Genomic DNA, 20,792 nt, shown 5'->3' on the forward strand with positions numbered 1-20,792 from the left:
TCTATCAAGAAAGGATGGCTTTAATTATGATTTAGTAGACCAATTGTATGAATAATATCCTACAGTATGACATACATATGTTTCTCTAAATAGCCATATCATGATGGAAATATAACATGTATTATGTTTTCACATGTCCATGTCCATCTCTTAAATGGCTGCCGCTTTGGAATTCACTTTAAATACCCCTGTTCTCTACTTTGGAATGCTGACAGACTCCCCAAATGGTGTCCCTTTTCTCTGTGTCTGTTTGTCTACAACAGCTATTCCCAAACTGGGGTAGGCGTACCCCCAGGGGTACGTGCAATGCCATCGGGGGTACACAGAATAAAATGTCATTCACTTTTCTTTTTTTTTCTTTTTTACATTTTCTTCACATTTTTAAACAGTACATTTATATTTTCCAATGGGACTATACATTTGGGTGAGGTTTCTTTCTCGCCTGAGTAGCCTCGTTCACTGCCAAACATAAAATGAAACCATCTTGTGTTCAGTGAAATAACAACACAATGTCAAATACAGGTAGCCTTGTCAAATAATTAACATCTAATCACATTAACAGTTACTCTCTCGCGGGAAACCTTCAATCTTGCGCAGACATTTAGAAACGAAACATGACAATTTGAAAAATTAGCCACACGAGTTGTAAGAGCAAGAATTAAGACACTTTTCAAGTAGTAAGACATGTATAAAAGCAACAGATACCATTAATAAGAAGGGGCTAGAAGCATCTTATATGGTGAGCTACCGAGTGGCTAGGACAGGCAAGCTCCGTACTGTTGTGGAGGACTTAATGACTTAGTGACATGGCAGGAGATGTTTTGAAACAGTTACTGCTTCGCATACAAGTCAGTGAATTCTATGCACTACAACTGCATGAGTCAACAGATGTGGCGGGCCTGGTACAGCTCCTGGTATATGTAAGTTACGTTTATGGGGGTCAAATAACGAATACATCCTCTTCTGCAAACCACTGGAAACCAGGACAACAGGAGAGGATATTTTTAAAGTACTGGACAGCTTTGTGACATCAAATGGACTTTGGTGGTCAAGATGTGTTGGGATCTGTACTGATGGCACAAAAGTCATGACAGGGAGACGTAGTGGAGTGGTAACGCGCGTGCAAGCAGTTGCTCTTGCTGCCAAGGGAATGCCTGACAGCTTGAAAGATGTTTTGGACACTACAGTGAAAATGGTTACCTTTGTTAAAGCAAGGCCCCTGAACTCTCGTGTATTTTCTGCACTATGCAATAATATGGGCAGCGACCATGTAACGCTTTTACAACATACAGAAGTGCGCTGGTTATCAAGGAGCAAAGTATTGACACGTTTTTTTGAATTGAGAGACAAACTTAAAGTTTTCTTTACTGACCATAATTTTCACTTGTCTGACCGCTTGCATGATGACTAGTTTCTCACACAACTGGCATATCTATGTTTTTTCTCACCTGAATGATCTGAATCTAGGATTACAGGGACTCTCCGCAACTATATTCAATGTGCGGGAAAAAACTGAGGCTTTGATTTAAGAAGTTGGAGCTCTTTTCTGTCTGCATTAACAAGAAAAACACACAGGTCTTTCCATCATTGTATTATTTTTTGTGTGCAAATGAACTCAAGCTTACGGACAACGTCAAATGTTCTGTGAAAATGTAATTTAATCAGAAGACACTGCCAGATTTCTGGATAGGGTTGCACTCAGTTTTTCCCTTTGGCAAATTGCGCTGTTAAGACACTGATGCCCTTTGCAACCACGTACCTATCTGAGAGTGGATTCTCAGCCCACACTAGCATGAAAACTAAATACAGGCACAGACTGTGTGTGGACAATTATTTAAAACTTCTTCAAGATCAGTGTTCCGTCTGCGGGACCATTGAGCTAACGTAGGCTAATGTGATTAGCATAAGGTTGTAAGAAACAAAAAAAATCCCAGGACATAGACATATCTGATATGGGCAGAAAGCTTCAATTCTTGTTAATCTAACTGCACTGTCCAATTTACAGTAGCTATTAGAGTGAAAGAATACCATGCTATTGTTTGAGGAGAGTGCACAATTATGAATTTGAAAATATATTAATAAACGAGTTAGGCACATTTGGGCAGTCTTAATACAACATTTTGAATAGATATGCAAGAGTTCACTGAATCACTCTAAAATTTTGCACATATAGTTTTGCCATCTAGTGGCCAAAGTCTAAATTGCGCCTGGGCTAGAATAATTCATTATGGCCATTCTCTTGCATTTTAAATATGATAGTACAAAAAAAAACAGTTTTCTTTGAATTTTCTTTTACCAGATCTAATGTGTTATATTCTCTTACATTAATTTCACATTTCCACAAACTTCAAAGTATTTCCTTTCAAATGGTATCAAGAATATGCATATCCCTGCTTCAGGACCTGAGCTACAGGCAGTTAGATTTGGGTATGTCATTTTATGCAAAAATGGAAAGAAAATGGGCGGCTAAATGGCATACTCAAATCTAACTGCCTGTAGCTCAGGACCTGAAGCAGGGATATGCATATTCTTGATACCATTTGAAAGGAAATACTTTGAAGTTTGTGGAAATGTGAAATACATTAGATCTGGTAAAAGATAATTCAAAGAAAAAAACGGGGTTTTTTGTACCATCATCTTTGAAATGCAACAGAAAGGCCATAATGTATATTTCCAGCCCAGGAGCAATTTAGATTTTGGCCACTGTTGGCCACTTTGCAGTGTATCTGCCTGTGTATGTGCCTAATTGGTTTATTAATCACTTTTGAAGTTCATAACTGTGCACTCTCCTCAAACAATAGCATGATATTCTTTCACTGTAATAACTGCACTGTCCAATTTACAGTAGCTAACTAAAATGTAAGCATTCTGCCTATATCAGATCCCCTTACACTGTGTACAAGACAGTAGTTTTGGAATTGTTAGTTAGATTACTTGTTATTACTGCATTGTCGGAACTAGAAACACAAGCATTTCGCTACACTCGCATTAACATCTGCTAACCATGTGTATGTGTGACAAATAAAATTTGATTTGATTTGATATGTCTATGTCCTGGGAAATTGTATTGTTACTTACAACCTCATGCTAATCGCATTAGCCTACGTTAGCTCAACCGTCCAGTGATCGCCCACTGATCCTATAGAGGTTTTAATACATGTTTCATATAGTATGTGTGTGGCAGGCTTACAATGATGACAAAAAAACAACATCTGAGAGAGCTCTGACCCTGGTGCTAGAGGGGGTAAGCATCTGGAGGTTGAATGTTTGAAGGGGTACGGGACTATAACAAGTTTGGGAACCACCAGTCTAGAATATTTAATATAGCTTTAGACAACATGGTTCTAGGGCCAAATATTCTGTATCACTGCCATATTAATAGGCACACACAATAGCATGTAGACTATCACATCTGTAATTAGGCAACATGGTTCTGTTTGCCCAACATGTGTCATATGAGCAAAGTGTATAGCCTGCCGTGGTAAAGGAGGGGGGAACAAGTTTAATGAGCATTTCATTGTGATTTGTCAACAATCGCGCTTCTATGGCACCAGCTGCGAGTAATGACACGCACGCACACCTGTCAGGCAGCATTCCTTTTTGATGAAAGCTGTCAGAAAGTTCATCATGCACGTTGCGTTGAAATGCCTTGCGCTCTCGACATACACCACGATACCCGCTGGCTGACTGACCCGTTTAGCTGGACGGACCGTTTCTGCGATGTGAGCGTGAATAATTATATGAGAGCGAGAGAGATAATTCCACCTGACTCTCTTCCGAGACCGTCCACCCCTGAAGCTAAGGAAGACATCCTGAGAGAGTGTAAAGGTATGTAGACTAGCCCAATCCTCTATTAGTTGATGACAACAGTAACATTACCGGTAGCCTCCTGGGCTGTTGCCACTGGAAAACGTTATTCAGAGTTATTGCGTTGATTGTTTTGTGTAACTGCTTGGTGTAATGACGCTACATGAAATAGCCAGAATAAGAGGCAGAAGCTGACACCTGGAGAAATACAAGAGCGGCAGAACAAGGCTACCCATAGCTGTCTCTCTGCCTGGTGGAATTACGCACGATGGACCAGGTAATACTTTTATCTGGTGTTATTACACTTTCAGTACTGGTCGCTTCTCATTTTCTCTCTCCCTTGCACGCACACAGCGCCGTCCCGGTATAGCGGAGACCGGGGTTGATTGTCTCACGGGTTGGTTGTCATAGTGCATAGTACTCCCACTCTACAGGGTGCTGTGTGATAATTGTAAAATTCAAATGTGTGAATTCTTTGAAAGAACTCATCCACCTGAACAATTTAATGTCAGCATGACAAAACATTGAGGTGAGGGGCATTTGTGTTTCAACGTTTTTTTTTTAAATGATGTTGGGGTGGTATATGTGGTGTGGAGAGCGATTGGACATTGGGAAGAATGTTGATGCCTGGCCGACTTATAAACGATGTAAAACTGTAGCATTTCGAATGTAGCTATTCTACAAACATCTGTGAGACGTCTGGCAAATTGTCAAACAATGTGTTAAACTGCTTCTTCCCGAAGCATAATGTTGGGCCGAGGTATCTGTGCTATCTGGGTTTGTTGCCTCTCTCTCACAAACATATATTTTCTGTCACACACTCTCAATCTACAGATGTTTGTGCATACACACAAATTTACTCAAAATGTCATATATTGTTCTCAAGGCATAAAATGCAGAATTTTGTTGGGAATATCAAAGAAAGGCGATTTCTAAGTCGCTTTATAAACTGGGTGGTTCGAACCCTGAATGCTGATTGGCTGACAGCCATGGTATATCAGATCGTATGCCATGGGTAGGACAAAACACGTATTTTTACTGCTCTAATTATGTTGGTAACCAGTTTATAAACATGTTGGGTCATGCCTAAGAACAACCCTAAGCCGTGGTATATTGGAGATATACCACACCCCCTCTCGCCTTATTGCATAAGTATACTATATTGCTTAATGTCCTGTTACAAAGGGAATAAACTAGTAGCAAACATTGTGACAACCAAACCCATACTGTGTGACAACCAACCCGTGATTTGGCTGGTTGTCACAAATGGACAAGGTGTGTTCGATGGCTTGTAACTCCATGTTGAAATAAGACAGAGGTTCTTCTCTCTCGTTTATTACTATGTGTGGCTTTATTGTTTAAATGTAACATTATTTAATGCAGGTAATGGCAACACTTTTTTTCAGATTTGATTTAAAGTGTGTGTGTGTGTGTGTGTGTGTAATAGTCATCATGTGGTATAGCAGCCCAACTGGTGACTGGTCCGTCAGCACACACACAAAAGCCCTGGGCCCCTGACCTATAGTTCTATTGCCCCCAGGCTCTCACCTAAAGGAATTAGGCTTCTATGGGTTTCTATTGGCAGTTTTGGTGCCAGAGTGTCTGGAAGATGCTTTGGGGGTTGTGCACCCCACCTTGAAAATAATGATACGGTCACTTAGTTTGTTTTATCTCATGTTGAATTAGACTGTGAAAAGAGAGAGATACAGATGTAAGATCTTAATTTGAGCCAGTTTGCTACAGCAGGAAAATAATCCTGCAGCAACAGGAAATGTGAATTATTATGTTGATTATAATGAATTCCATTTTTGTAGTGGTTGATACAAAATCAAGTCTAAATAAATTCAAAGTGGAAATCACAAACTTCAGAAGCCTTTTTAAACCTCAAATACACTACAAGTTTGAAATGTCCTCCCCTCCTTTCTCTGTCTGATAGGAAGAAGACTTTCTGGACTTCAAGTCCTTGAGGGCAAAGTTCCAGGATGAGGAAGTGTTGCTGCTGAAGCAGCCCGGGACCAAATCTGCTCTCCCTGAGAAACCTAAAGTCCTGCCTCCTCCTCAAAGCCCTACAAACTGCCTTCCTACCCTCAACTCCACATCACATACACCCTCCAACTCGCACTTCCTACCGCGCGGTGCTCGACCTTCCCTCCTCTCCTCCCTTCAGGGGCCGGGTGGCATCGCATCCAGAGTCGTCAAGGAGGAGAAGAAGGTGAAGAGCAAAGACAAGGATGAGGGGAAGGTGAAATTACTAGGGAAAAATAAGGCAGAGGTGAAGGCTGATAAAGAGAAGTCGGATGAAAGGATGAATGGAGGGAAAGATATTGTAGAAGTAGTGGTGAGGTCAGATCTGCTGGACCAGAAACAGAAGAAAGAAGCAGACCTGGCCATGAAGAACAAGAAGGTGTCCCTGCTGTCCCCTGGGGGGTCTAAGGGGGGTAGTGTTGAGCTGGTAGACATGTCACCACCACCCATAAACACAACAAAGAAGAAGGGTTTTCTGGGCATCGGGAAGTCAGTGAAAACAGGGAAGAAGAGGAAAGAGGGGAGAGTTGAGCTTCTTCCTTTCCCCATACTGGACATAGCCAGCCCAGACCTGGCTGACCCTGAACCTCTCATGCCTCTAACCACCTTCGGAACCCCAGCCCCCCTTGGTGATATACCTATACGTACCGTCATTATCCCACCTTCCCCAGCAGTACACAATGTTCACTTACCCTCTGCCTCGATACCTGCCCCAGTACTAGATTCCCCCTTACCCCTGGAGCTGACTCATAACCCAGTATTTACCCTGTTACCCCCCACCCTGAAACCTGCACCAGCAGCTGAAGCCATTACAGTCGTTACACCACCTAACCCCATCCCAGTGATCCCTGACCCTCCTATCATTGATCACATTCCTGAAACCCTCAGTCTTAAACCCTCAGCTGAAACCATCCCAGCCCCCACCCTGCCAGTATCAGTCCGCCCTACCCCTTCCCCTGTTACTGCCCCATTCAGCCCAATACCAGCTCCCCCAGTCACCCATATACTCCCTGCTGTCCCCTCCCCACCTACAATCTCTACCTCCACCCCACCTCCACCTGTTATTGCCACTCCATCCCCACCCCCTGACCCTACCCCCTCTCCTCCTCCTCCTCCCCCTACACCTCCAGCTGCTGAACTTGACCCTGAGTCTGTAGTAGTGGATATTGCTGTTATAGTCAAGACCTCTGCCTCTCGACTTCCCTCTCACACCCCCCCTCCCCCGGCTGGTGACCCCTCAGTCGCACCCCCGTCCCTCCAGCCTGAGAGGCCCGTGGGAGTCCAGGAACGGCCACTCTCGGCCCTGTTGGCTCTAGGACGAGCAGAAGAGATGAGTCCACCAAAAAAAAGAGGATCAGAGATAATCTTCAATGCGCTGGAGAAAGCTAAGAGGACGCTCACCAGGTACACAATATAACTTCAATACATACACATTAACACTATCCCCCAGTCACTTTGGATGAAAGAGTCCGATAAATGACCATATTGTTATTATTATGTTAATGTTAACTCCATTCCCCCCAGCCCTCTTATGACCCCCATCCCCTCCAGACCTATCACACCCACCATAGAGGACCTAACCCCACCCCCCCACAGTCCTAGCCCCACCCCGGTGAAATCGCTACCTGAGCTCCCACCAATCGACTACGATGACCAGGCAGGGGCGGCGGCCCCTACAACCCTGATACCGGCCCTAGTCAAAGGTATTGACATTAGTAAGTGTCTCTCTCCCTCTATTTCTCTGTACATCTCTCTCCCTGAGACCCCTGTTCTCTCTCTTCCTCTCCCTCTCTTTCCATCTTCTGTTCACTCTGCTTTTGTACTCTGAACATGAAGTACACAGGAGAGCAGCTCATCCCTTACACCCCAGGTAAGACAATGGGTGTTGTTGCAAAGCTGCAGACACTAAAAAGCAGAGCAGGTAAAATACCTCTCTACCTCTCAGAGCCAGAAACAACTCTGTCCTGAGAAGGGGAGAGAGAGGAGAGGGGGAGAGTAGGGTGGAGGAGGAGAGGAGGAGGGCGGCATAGAGGAAGAGAATGGGAGTGGGGGAATGTAGGCAGAGTAGAGGAGGAGGAGAGTAGGGCGGAGTAGAGGAGGAGAACAGGAGTGGGGGAATGTAGGCAGAGTAGAGGGGGAAGAGAGGAGAAGAGTAGGGAGGAGTAGAGAAGGTATTTTAACTGTCACTGTGGTGTAGAGGAACAGCATGATTGGGTGCTGCTGTTATTGTCTTCAACTTTAACAAAGCCTTTTAAAGAGGCCATAGGTGTTGACTGAAGTCTTTTCGCTTCACAGCGTTACACTACAACAACACTATAACCTACACTGTAGGTTTCACTGCTTTAGCTTTCTTAGTATTGAACCACTCTCTCTCTCTCTCCCCCTCCCTCCCTCTCTCTCTTTAGGGCAGGCGCCTCCTATGTTGGAGGGGATAGCAGAGAAGGGTGCAAGGGACCTCCTACCAGACCTGTTTGTGGTGCCCCCTCCTCCCCCAAGAAAGTGCCTCCCAGAGGCCTCCACCCGAGGATCCCCGCCAGAGAAACCCCCCCAACTCCCCTCCGTGGACCTTACTGCCTATGGTCCATTTTACCAACTTCTCCTCATACTGGACATGTTCTGTTTCTAAAGAGCTCCACAGCATTGTGTTTACAAACCACAGAAACAAAACACATTACACATAAACAAGCATATCTCACATTCCCAGACACACACGCTAAAATGGAAAGGATAGTGTATTGTTATCAGTGTGTGGTTGTTCTTGTTGAGTAACTATCTGTGTCTCTTCACAGCTGTGGAGATTCCTGTTCCTTCAGCTGATTCTGCTCTCAACATTCCTGAGTTTGAGGATGTAGGATCAGATGTTCTGGAATTGGAAGCCCCGGAGTTCCAGCCTGCAGACTTAGTGGAATTAGGGGTGTCTAAGTGGGGGTACGGAGAATACGGTGACCCTGAGTTTGCCCCACTAAATGCAGACAAACTAACAATCAGCTATCTCTTACCTAGTTACCTAGTTCGTACCTAGTTCTCAAGAACATATCCAGCTCTTGTTCTCCACTAGAATAGTGCTCTATGTCATGTTTTGTCACTGACTGACCGTTCTCCCACCTCCAACTCTCCAGAGCCCAGGCAGAAGACAGCACCAATGAGAGCTGTGGCAATGCCTATGAGGACATGCCCTCAGCCAAGCAGAAGGTCAAGGGTCAACCTACCAAGAAAAAGAAAGGAACAGCGAAGAGTAAGACACAGGCGCCTTACAGTAAGTTCTACTATCGAGTACAGTATATACATATGAGATGAGTAATGTACAGTATGTAAACATTATATAATGTGGCATTGTTTAAAGTGACTAGTGATACATTTATTACATCCTATTTTTAATTATTAAAGTGGCTAGAGATTTGAGTCAGTATGTTGGCAGCATGCCACTCAACAGTCTGATGGCCTTTAGATAGAAGCTGTTTTTCAGTCTCCTGGTCCCAGCTTTGATGCACCTGTACTGACCTCACCTTCTGGATGATAGCGGGGTGATCAGGCAGTGGCTCAGGTGGATGATGTCCTTGATTATCTTTTTGGCCTTCCTGTGACATCGGGTGGTGTAGGTGTCCTGGAGGGCAGGTAGTTTACCCCCGGTGATGCGTTGTGCAGACCTCACTACCCTCTGGAGAGCCTTACGGTTGTGGATGGAGCAATTGCCATACCAGGCGGTGATACAGCCCGACAGGATGCTCTCGATTGTGCATCTGTAAAAGTTTGAGTGTTTTTGGTGACAAGCCATATTTCGTCAGCCTCCTGAGGTTGAAGAGGCACTGCTGCACCTTCACCACGCTGTCTGTGTGGATGGGCCATTTCAGTTTGTCCGTGATGTGTACGCTGAAGAACTTAAAACTTTCCACCTTCTTCACTACTGTCCCGTCGATGTGGATAGGGAGGTGCTCCCTCTGCTGTTTCCTGAAGTCCACGATCATCTCCTTTGTTTTGTTGACGTTGAGTGTGAGGTTATTTTCCTGACACCACAGTTCGAGGGCCCTCACCTCCTCCCTGTAGGCCGTCTCGTCATTGTTGGTAATCAAGCTTACCACTGAGGTGTCGTCTGCGAACTTGATGATTGAGTTGGAGGCATGCATGGCCACGCAGTCATGGGTGAACAGGGAGTACAGGGGAGGGCTGAGAACGCACCCTTGTGGGGTCCCAGTGTTGAGGATCAGCGGAGTGGAGATGTTGTTTCCTACCCCCACCACCTGGGGGCGGCCCATCAGAAAGTCCAGGACCCAGTTGCACAGGGTGGGGTCGAGACCCATTTGGGCGGTAAGAAAATTGGAGTGTGTCTAGGGTGTCAGGTAGGGTGGAGGTGATATGATCCTTGACTTGTCTCTCAAAGCACTTCATGATGACGGAAGTGAGTGCTACGGGGCGATAGTCGTTTAGCTCAGTTACCTTAGCTTTCTTGGGAACAGGAACAATGGTGGCCCTCTTGAAGCATGTGGGAACAGCAGACTGGGATAGGGATTGATTGAATATGTCTGTAAACACACCAGCCAGTTGGTCTGCGCATGCTCTGAGGACACGACTAGGGATGCAGTCTGGGCCGGCAGCCTTGCGAGGGTTAACACGTAAAAACATTTTACTCACGTTAGCTGCGGTGAAGGAGAGCCCACAGGTTTTGGTAGCGGGCTGTGTCAGTGGCACTGTATTGTCCTCAAAGCGAGCAAAGAAGTTGTTTAGTTTGTCTGGGAGAAAGACTGATGTCCGCGACGGAGCTGGTTTTCTTTTTGTAATCCGTGATTGTCTGTAGACCCTGCCACATACTTCTCATGTCTGAGCCGTTGAATTGCGACTCTACTTTGTCTCTATACTGACGCTTAGCTTGTTTGATTGCCTTGCGGAGGGAATAGCTACACTGTTTGAATTCGGTCATGTTTCTGGTCACCTTGCCATGATTAAAAGCAGTGGTTTGCGCTTTCAGTTTTGCGCGATTGCTGCCATCAATCCACGGTTTTTGGTTGGGGAAGGTTTTAATAATCACAGTGGGTACAACATCACCGATGGACTTGCTAATAAACTCGCCCACCGAATCAGCGTATACATCAATGTTGTTGTCTGAGGCAATCCGGAACATATCCCAGTCCACGTGATCGAAGCAATCTTGAAGCATGGAATCAGATTGGTGGGATCAGTGTTGAACAGACCTGAGCACGGGTGTTTTAGTTTCTGTCTATAGGTTGGGAGCAATGGCATTGTCGTCAGATTTGCCGAAAGGAGGGCGAGGGAGGGCTTTGTATGCGTCGCGGAAGTTAGAGTAGCAATGATGCAGAATGCTGCCAGCCCGGGTCGCACATTCGATATGGTGATAAAAATTAGGGAGCCTTGTTTTCAGATTAGCTTTGTTATAATCCCCAGCTACAATAAATGCAGCCTCAGGATATGTGGTTTCCAGTTTACATGGAGTCAGATGAAGTTCTTTCAGGGCCGTCGAGGTGTCTGTTTGGGGGGGATATACACGGCTGTGATAAAAATCGAAGATAATTCTCTTGGTAGATAATAGAGTCGCCATTTGATTGTAAGGAATTGTAGGTCAGGTGAACAAAAGGACTTGAGTTCCTGTATGTTGTTATGATCACACCACAACTCGTTAATCATAAGGCATACACCCCCACCATTCTTCTTACCAGAGAGATGTTTGTTTCTGTCGGCACGATGCGTGAAGAAACCAGGTGGCTGTGCCAACTCTGATAACGTATCCCGAGTGAGCCATGTTTCCGTGAAACAAAGAATGTTACAATCTCTGATGTCTCTCTGGAAGGCAATCCTTGCTCGAATTTCGTTTACCTTGTTGTCAAGAGACTGGACAATGGCGAGTAGTATACTCGGGGACAGTGAGCAATGTGCCCGTCTACGGTGCCTGACCAGAAAACCGCTCCGTCTGCCCCTTCTGCGGCACCGTTGTTTTGGGTCGCCTACTGGGATCCGATCCATTGTCCTGGGTTGTGGTCCAAATAGAAGATCCGCTTCGGGAAAGTCATATTCCTGATCGTAATGTTGGTAAATTGACATTGCTCTTATAGCCAATAGTTCTTCCTAGCTGTATGTAATAAGACTTAAGATTTCCTGAGGTAACAATGTAAAAAATAATACATAAAAAAATGAAATACTGCATAGTGTCCTAAGAATGCGAAGCGAGGCGTCCATCTCTGTCGGCGCCATGTTGCATCAGAAAGAACATTAGATGCTGTCCACCATATGACACTTTCCAGCTGTGGGTATGAGAGATGAGGTCAGATGTGTGTGTGTGTGTGTGTGTACTGTATGTAATGTAATGTAGTCCAGACAGTGAGGCTAATGTGTTTTTATGTCTGAGCGGAGACATCTTACTCCTTTAATCTTTTCTCCTATCACCCTTAAGACTGACATTGCTTTCTCACTCATGATTGGATCTTATCTAGCCATAACTGCAGCCAATAAAACAAATGAACAGAAATGATGGGCTCAGATGTCATCATGTTTTCTTAACTATTTCTCTTCCTTTCATCTTTCACAGACCCATATGCTGAGACTCAGCTTCCGGTAAGGAATATTCTGGGTGTTTTGATTAGTTGATAGCTCAGTATTTGAAGGTATTTGACCGAGGTCTGTATTACACACAGTAAGCCTGATCTATCGCTCAGGTACTTCTCTGCATCTATCCTGTGTAAATCTAATGACCCAGTAAAGATCTGGACAGACATGTCCTTCATCTTCCAATTGTTTACAGACAGAAGAAACACCCAAGACTGACTTGTTCTTGAAGAAGACTGCCTCGGAAACCCCAGATGAGAAACAAATGAAAAAGAAAGAAAAACAAAGTTTGGAGAAGGAGAAGAAAGAACAGAAAGAAAGAGAGAGGAAAGAGCAGAAAGAGAGAGAGAAGAAAGAAAATGAGATGAAGAAGTTTAAGGTAAGTAACCCTAAGGGAAGAGGAGAGGAGGGTGAAATAGTATTCTCGGCAGTAGAAACCAGTGATTTCATTCCTCAGGATGGCAGATTATCTGAACAACATGTTAACACGGTAATAACTTCTATCACAGAGAGATTTATTTTGACTTGAGATTTACAGGGTTAACTTGAATTTTTGAGCAAGTCTCCCAATGACACAAATGAATGATTTTGGATCTCAAATCTGAATTCTGGCGATGGGAGAAGAGTCGGGACTTATCAAAGAAATATCAGTGTTGCTAGTATACACACTGCACACTACACTAATACGCACTGTTATACACAGGTTAATACACAAGGTAATACCAACAGTAGCAGCCCCACTAGCAGTTTATGCCGTTAACGGATTAACAGACTTACATTAATCACGCTCCTCTACAGTAAATACAGTATGGGCTGCTGAGAGTGTATTTACCTGTGTGTGTGTGTAGATAACAGGTCAGAAGGAGGCTATATACCAGGCTACAGTGATGGTAGCGTCTAAAGGACATAAGAACGACCTGGCTGTGAAGAACGGGGACATAGTCAGCATCATACGGACCACAAACTGCCCGAAAGGAAAATGGCTGGCCAGGAACAGCACTAATACATGTAGGTTACACACCTCCCTAATCCCTGACCTCTGACCTCTACACAAATACAGATGTGCATAAAATCTGTCAAATGAATGGCTCAATCTGGAGTAGTTGTTTGAAATATAGGTTTACATATCTATGTGTGTGAATAGACGGGTACATCTCAGTTGTTATTATTTATTTTGTATTTTATTTAACCTTTATTTAACTAAGCAAATCCGTTAAGAACACACTGTTATTTACAGTGACGGCCTACCCCGGCCAATCCCTAACCCGGGTTATAACAGGTGCACAGTAGGAAATTCAAACTTGTAGTGTATTTGACTTTCAAAAAGGTTTCTAAAGCTTGTAATTTCCCATTTGAAATGTCAGACTTGATTTGTCCTAACGAAAAATGTATCAAACCCTACAAAAATGTCCACAAATAATAATTCACATTTCATGTTGCTGCAGGCTCAAAATAAGATCCTACATCTGTATATGTTATATGTACAGTACCAGTCAAAGTTTGGACACACCTACCCATTCAAGGGTTTTTCATTATTTTTTTACTATTTTCTACTATGTAGAATAATAGTGAAGACATCAAAACTATGAAATAACACATATGGAATCATGTAGTAACCAAAAAAGTGTTAAACAAATCAAAATACATTTGAGATTCTTCAAAGTAGCCACCCTTTGCCTTGATGACAGCTTTGCACACTCTTGACATTCTCTTAACCAGCTTCATGAGGTAGTCACCTGGAATGCATTTCAATAAACAGGTGTGCCTTATTAAAAGTTCATTTGTGGAATTTATTTCCTTAATGCGCTTGAGCCAATCAGATGTGTTGTGACAAGGTAGGGGTGGTATACACAAGATAGCACTATTTGGTAAAAGACCAAGTCCATATTATGGCAAGAACAGATCAAATAAGCAACAAGAAATTACAGTCCATCATTACTTTAAGACATGAAGGTCAGTCAATCTGGAAAATTTCAAGTACTTTGAAAGTTTCTTCAAGTGCAGTCGCAAAAACCATCAAGTGCTATGATGAAACTGGCTCTCATGAGGACCGACACAGGAAAGGAACACCCAGAGTTACCTCTGCTGCAGAGGATAAGTTTATTAGTTACCAGCCTCAGAAATTGCAGCCCAAATAAAAGCTTCACAGAGCTCAAGTAACAGACACATCTCAACATCAACTGTTCAGAGACCATGTGAATCAGGCCTTCATGGTCAATTGCTACAAATAAACCACTAATAAAGGACACCAATAAGAAGAGACTTGCTTGAACCAAGAAACACGAGCAATGGACATTAATGTGATTTATTTAGAAGGCACACTTAACCAGCATGGCTACCACGGCATTCTGCAGCAATACGCCATCCCATTTGGTTTGCGCTTAGTGGGATTATCATGTTTTTCAACAGGACAATGACCCAAAACACACCTCCAGGCTGTGTAAGGGCTATTTGACCATAGAGAGTGATGTAGTGCTGCATCAGATGACCTGGCCTCCACAATCTGCAGTCCACATGAGTTGGACTGCAGAGTGAAGGAAAAGCAGCCAACAAGTGCTCAGCATATGTAGGAACTCCTTCAAGACTGTTGTAAAAGCATTCCTCATGAAGCTGGTTGAAAGGATGCCAAGAGTGTGCAAAGCTGTCATCAAGGCAAAGGGTGGCTATTTTGAAGAATCTAAAATATGTTTTGATTTGTTTAAACTATTTTGGTTACTACATTTTTCCATATGTTATTTCATAGTCTTGATGTCTTCACTATTATTCTACAATGTAGAAAATAGTACACATCAAGAAAACCCCTTGAATGACTAAGTGTGTCCAAACTTTTGACTGGTACTGTATGTGTGTATGTAGATGGATACATCTCAGTGAGCGACGTGGATCTGGACATTAAGGAGATGTTGGAAATGGGGAAGAGGGCTTCTCGAGCCATCAGCTGTAAAAACATTACCACTATGGTAGAACAGGGAGGAGGCGAGGTGGCCAGTATGGACAGCAGGACACCCAATCACTACCCATTTCAGGAAGATACAGGCAGCTGTAAGTACTTCACTGATTACAGTCAATAATTTAGTGCACATTGTCACAAACTGGCTCGAAGTTCATAACAAAAGAGAAACAACGTGGAGACGAGGAATAACAAACTATATGTATTAAATAAAGTAAACTAAATACAATTAACAATGGTGTGTGTGTGTGTAATCAGTAGTGTAAGTGAGTGTTTGCATGCATAAATGTGGATGTTGAAAGGTGCCAAAGCAAACAAACAAAAGGCCACAAAAGTACCACAACAAAATCTATTAAGGTGTCTGCATGGAGAGAGTCTCCTCCATGAACGGGAAAGTGGTGTATTTATCCTGGGACAGGCCCAGGTATGTCCCATGTCACTGACGACCCTCCCGGCTCCGCCCACTGGCATCCTAATAAGGAAAACGAGAGCAAAGAGAAAGAATACGGCAGACAGAGTGGGAGGGTCATCACAACATGCACACATGCAATATTGTGGATCCAAATAAACTCTGTTCTCTCCCCAGTCACAGACGACAGTGAGGAGTGGGCACATGATGATGATGATGATGAACCTCTCTCCTCCCTCATCGAGGAAGACCCCGCAGAGAGGTCAGTCCATAACACAGAAATTCCAATATTGACTATTTTAACAGTGACATTTAGAAGTAGGGACTGTTAGAGTATATGTCCTTTAATTGGAAAAACTTTTAACGAAGGGAGATTATGGAATATGTATAGACAAGGTTTATACATGAGGTTGAGGGTGTTATGTCTGATTACAGCTGTGTCCAAAATCCATGCAGGTTTAACCTATGAATGTTCTCCATTCTCTTCTACAGAGACCACATCCAAACAATGTCCATGCCAGAGATGGGTGAGTGAAACACCACAGTCAAACCACACAATGACCTAACTATCAATGAGAAGTGACTGGCCTAACTGTCACGTGTGCTCCTTCTCCGGCCTCTAGGTCACCAGGCTGCTCGTTATGGAGCACACCTGTCACCAGCGTTACGATAGTGACACTCACCTGGACTCCATCACCTCCTTGATTACCTGCCCTTTATATGTCACTCCATTTGGTTTCTTCCCCAGTCATCATTGTTCTTGTTTCATGTTGATGCTCTGTTCGTGTTTCGTTCATTTATTTATGAAACGGCTTCCCTCCCTGAACTTGCTTCCTGACTCTCAGCGTTACAGAATGACAACTCAACAAAGGGAAGCATCAGGGAGTGTTTTTTTGTGTTTGTTTTGGTGTTGGAGGTGATGTTGAGTCAGGGTGTCCAAACCGGAGCTACCTGGGAGGCCTCCGGTTCCTCTGCGTCAGCTGGCCCGACGGGTTTCCATACCTCAGCAGGCTCGATAGGCTCCCGTGCCTCAGCTGATGAACAGGTTCCCGTGCCTCTGCCGGTTCGTCAGGTTTCTTCGCCTCAGTGGAGGCGACCCGTCCGCTCTGGGTCCCCAGGATCGTCCCTGTGGTTGGCATCCTGCGGCTGGAGCCGGACACGCTGGCGAGGGGATACTGTCACGTATGCGCTCTCTCCGGCGCTCTAGTTCGTCATGCTCCCGCACCTCAACCGGCTCGACAGGTTCCCGCGCCTTAGCAGAGGTGACCAGTCCACTCCTGATCCCCGGGATCATCTTGGTCGGCGTCTGCCCTTCATATGTCACTCCCTTTGGTTTATTCCCCAGTCGTCATTGTTGCTGTTTCATGTCTGCGCTATTCGTGTTTTGTTCATTTATTAATTAAATGTATTCACTCCCTGAACTTGCTTCCTGACTATCAGCGAACAGCTTTACACTAACCTTCAATTCCTGTTTTTCTTACATTGTTTTTGTTCCTTATGAAAGCCAGACTTTAGTTACAACTATTGCTTGTTGGCTATTATTGTGTGCTTGTTCTTCCTCCAGGAAGCAGAGAGTCTAGCATCCACAACCAACACCTAGTCAGTGACGCCAGCATGGATGGCATTGACATGCAGTGAGTCACACACAGATAATGATTTTAATACTATTAACAATATTCTGTCCAATAGCCTCCATTCTGGTGTCTGTCTATTCTGCAGGGTGAGACATGAAGCACTTCAGAAGCTGGCCACTTTCTTCCACAAACCAGTTGTAGAGGATCCCATCATGAGGTACACACACGTGCGCGCACAGAGGTAAAGGTGAATGAATGTTTCTCTGGGGCTGTTACGGTGACCGTATTACCGCCGCCACACAATCAGTCATGATGGCAGTCAAATTCCACGTGACCATTTTAGTCATGGTAATTGGGCTTCTCCAAGCTCTGCTGATGGTCATTAGTAGAATACCAAACATGCTAACTGTCTGGTACTCTGCACTCTATTGTCCCTATAATCACTCTGACATCAATGCAAATGTATTGATATATATTGACATATTTCTTTTCGCTGCCCCTGTTTCAAGACAGGTGCATGATAATGGTCATTCTAAATCAAAACTAATTTCACACGTGTATATGACAAGATAAAATAAAGAATGGTGTGATGGGTGACAATATTATATATTACCACTTGTGAATGATGCCCAGCTTAAGGCGAACAGCGCATTTTCTTTTTGTGACTTTTTCAAATCATAGTCTCACACCTCATGTAGCCTAGCCCATAGGCCTATATGTTTTGATAAGGTTTCTATCACAACTGAAGTGGCCAAGTAACTTCTTTAAAATGAAGCACATTAATCCACTTTACAATGGGCGAGGAGCCGAAGATGCATACGCAGTGAGTTAAGTTTAGGGAAGATCATTTTCACCATAATGCACCTTTTATAATATAACCAATACATGCATAATTGCATTTGTTGTCACTTTTGAGTATGCTCACTTGAGTTTCTGCTAATGGAACATTCGCGCTTATACAGTAGCCTACTGCCGTGCTTATGTGAAGAAATAGCCTAATAGTTTATCAGTATTTTAAGCTAAACGTTCTCACCTTTTGCTTCAGGCTCATTGCTTAAATGTTTGTTTTTATGCTAGTGGTTATATTAATTTGGGATCTATCACATCCCACAACTGTCCCAGGCTATGTTTGGAATATTTATTTCTCACACAGAATAAATTGGTCAACTTTTGTACTATGAGGGATTGTAGATTGACATAGGCTAGTGCTTTTGCTGTTCGTTAGGCCCACTTATTGTGTTGGCTGACAAAGTAAATGTGGACAGTTCTTCAAATATCTTCAATATGCGCCTCGGATAAGGATGCGAGCAGTTGCGTCCCTGATGTGTCTTCACTTGTAGCCTATGAGAGACCCAATCACATAACTGAGAGCCATGTGAGTGAGCGGCGCTTCAGCATGCAGCCGGGAGAAGGGAATTATAAATGCTTATATTCAGCCCAAGGGCACAACGGCCACTGGCTGCAAAAGGCATGGATGATTTTTTTTGGGGGGGGGGGGGGGGGGGGGGGCATTACGGCCACAAAGGGGATGCAGCTGAGAAATTGTGAATGACGGACTGATTTAAGTGTGTATAGCCTGCGCAACAAACAAAGCAGAGCTCATGCCTTTCATGCAACCATTTCAAGTCATTAGTCTCATCATGCAGCCTTTTAGAATGTTTTAAAAATCAAAACGTATAGCCCAACGTTTCTTTCACAATTGAAGTTACAACTCAATGAAGCATGTAGGAGGACCTGTTTCTTTTAACTGCTCAACACAGAATACTTTTCATGTGCGCACTCCCTCAAATCATCTTATTCAGCTTTGTTCAATTATTCATACTATAAAATAATGCCATGGAATTCTAAGCAAATATTGTCTGCTACATTAACTAGTGTAGCCCACAGCCATATGGCATGGCCAGATCAGGGCCTAACATGAGGACAACTGAGTATGCTATTCTGTTCTTCTGAATTAGGCTACATTTTCTTCAGCTGCTCTTCTCTTGTTTTGTTTTTTTCTCTTCTCTCCTTACTTGACCAGCTCTCTTTCCCTACTGTCTCTAAGACCTGAAGAACCGATCAGTAAGTAACGTGCTATGGGTGGATTCTGTGTCCTACACATTCCACACATTAGGTATATTGTTCTTGGGCTGGTTACCTAGACACAAATGATCCATTGTGCATGCCTTTAATACAGATGTAGGATCTTCATTTGATCACCCTGTTGCAGGAGAACTTTCCTGTAATGCAAAAAAAGGCTTCTGAAGTTTAACTTCCACATTGACATTATTTGACTTGATTTTAAATTTCAACCCCTACAAAAATCTCCATGAATTATAATTCACATTTCCATTTTCTGCAGGATTATTTTAAAATCCTACATTTAATAGTCCCGAGGGGTTAGTCAGCTGACTTTCCTAAATATTCTGAAATAACCTTTACTGTTAGAAAGATGAGCTTGAAGTTGGCATGGTCTAATTGACTCAATAAGAAAGCTGGGTCCAGGAAACCAGCTCATCGTTGAAAGAATGTTGTTGGAATTCACGAGTTCAATGACAGGAATTAACTTTCTGCCTTTTGAATCTGACACTCAGATGTCAGTGGGGAAATCACCTTTAAAACATTGCTTCATTTCCAGGCCCTATGGACATAGGAGGACAAGAGACGGTGTACCTGTAAGTTGGATAGAAATAAATGCCACATTGTGTAATTTATCACAGGTTTTCTTGTCTTGGGTTGTGAATGTTATTGAGCTGTCACTGAGTGGGTGTGTCACAGGCATCTGTGTTTCTCTGTAGGTTTAAAGAGGAGGCAGATATGGTGGTTCTTCCTCCTCCTGACCTGTATGCAGACATCATCAGTGACGCTTAGTAGACTACAAACTACCTACAGGTGAGTTACTTTACAGCTCCAATAGTCACCACTGAGCAGAACCGTTGATCAGTCAATAAGGCATTGATGACGTCTGGGTCTGTTCTCTTCTATGAGCAGCTGGTGAACACAGGAAGAACGGCAAGATGTCTGTCATCGCCATGACAATCACTCAGATGACGGAGGCTTGTAGAATCTGTCTGGACAACCTGCAATCGGATGGACTATTTCTGTTATTGTTTAGGCTGGGATTCAATCTGAGCACTCTAGTCGACAATGCAGCCTTTTAAGGTAACCGTGTTCAGAGATAGCATTCAAGATAAATGCTGCAGTTGTCGGCAATTACCTTTCAATTTGAAATGACTGTTAAATGTCAAGGACGCTATAGCGCGGTTTTGGATTGAATCTCTTGTATTGATGTCTGTCCAGGGTTATGGAGGATGAGATGAAGGGCATTATACAGAATGTTTAATAAAGACAATTATGCGATACCATTGGTTGAGGTTCCACTGTATCTTTACAAGTGTCTACATTGGAAATTGCTAGGACAACTCACTGTATCCACCTACTTCTGTGTCTCATGACACCCTATTCCCTGTCATAAACTAAGTGACAGAGGGTT

At 43.6% G+C, this 20,792-nt stretch overlaps 1 protein-coding gene across 9 annotated transcripts; it reads left to right on the top strand.

Moving 5' to 3' along the window:
- The first annotated feature begins 3,238 nt into the window (after positions 1-3,238).
- On the top strand, positions 3,239-20,656 carry LOC110524513 (FYN-binding protein 1). Of its 9 annotated transcripts, none has more exons than XM_036978318.1 (19): positions 3,240-3,828; positions 3,980-4,084; positions 5,744-7,236; positions 7,357-7,547; positions 8,238-8,411; positions 8,622-8,760; positions 8,952-9,088; positions 12,368-12,393; positions 12,581-12,763; positions 13,233-13,392; positions 15,241-15,426; positions 15,921-16,005; positions 16,236-16,270; positions 17,308-17,377; positions 17,463-17,558; positions 19,341-19,381; positions 19,938-19,974; positions 20,098-20,191; positions 20,291-20,656. In XM_036978318.1, exons 2-18 carry the CDS (start codon positions 4,076-4,078, stop codon positions 20,168-20,170), a joined length of 3,135 nt encoding a protein of 1,044 aa, XP_036834213.1. In that variant the 5' UTR covers positions 3,240-3,828; positions 3,980-4,075; the 3' UTR covers positions 20,171-20,191; positions 20,291-20,656. The 9 variants fall into 9 exon arrangements, 4 of the variants coding, with proteins under 4 accessions (XP_036834216.1, XP_036834213.1, XP_036834214.1 ...); XM_036978319.1 differs by having other exon boundaries at positions 17,463-17,534; XM_036978320.1 differs by having other exon boundaries at positions 17,463-17,534; positions 19,365-19,381.
- The last annotated feature ends 136 nt before the right edge of the window (positions 20,657-20,792 follow it).

The sequence above is a fragment of the Oncorhynchus mykiss genome, chromosome 5 (assembly GCF_013265735.2).
Source record: "Oncorhynchus mykiss isolate Arlee chromosome 5, USDA_OmykA_1.1, whole genome shotgun sequence".
NCBI classification, from domain to species: Eukaryota; Metazoa; Chordata; class Actinopteri; order Salmoniformes; family Salmonidae; genus Oncorhynchus; species Oncorhynchus mykiss.

What these genes read in the sequence shown, in the direction of transcription:
- LOC110524513 (XM_036978318.1), top strand. An exon ending in TCAGGAAGATACAGGCAGCT is followed by an intron (nt 15,427 to 15,920) that starts GTAAGTACTTCA and finishes TTCTCTCCCCAG; the next exon opens with TCACAGACGACAGTGAGGAG. An exon ending in AATGTCCATGCCAGAGATGG is followed by an intron (nt 16,271 to 17,307) that starts GTGAGTGAAACA and finishes TTCTTCCTCCAG; the next exon opens with GAAGCAGAGAGTCTAGCATC.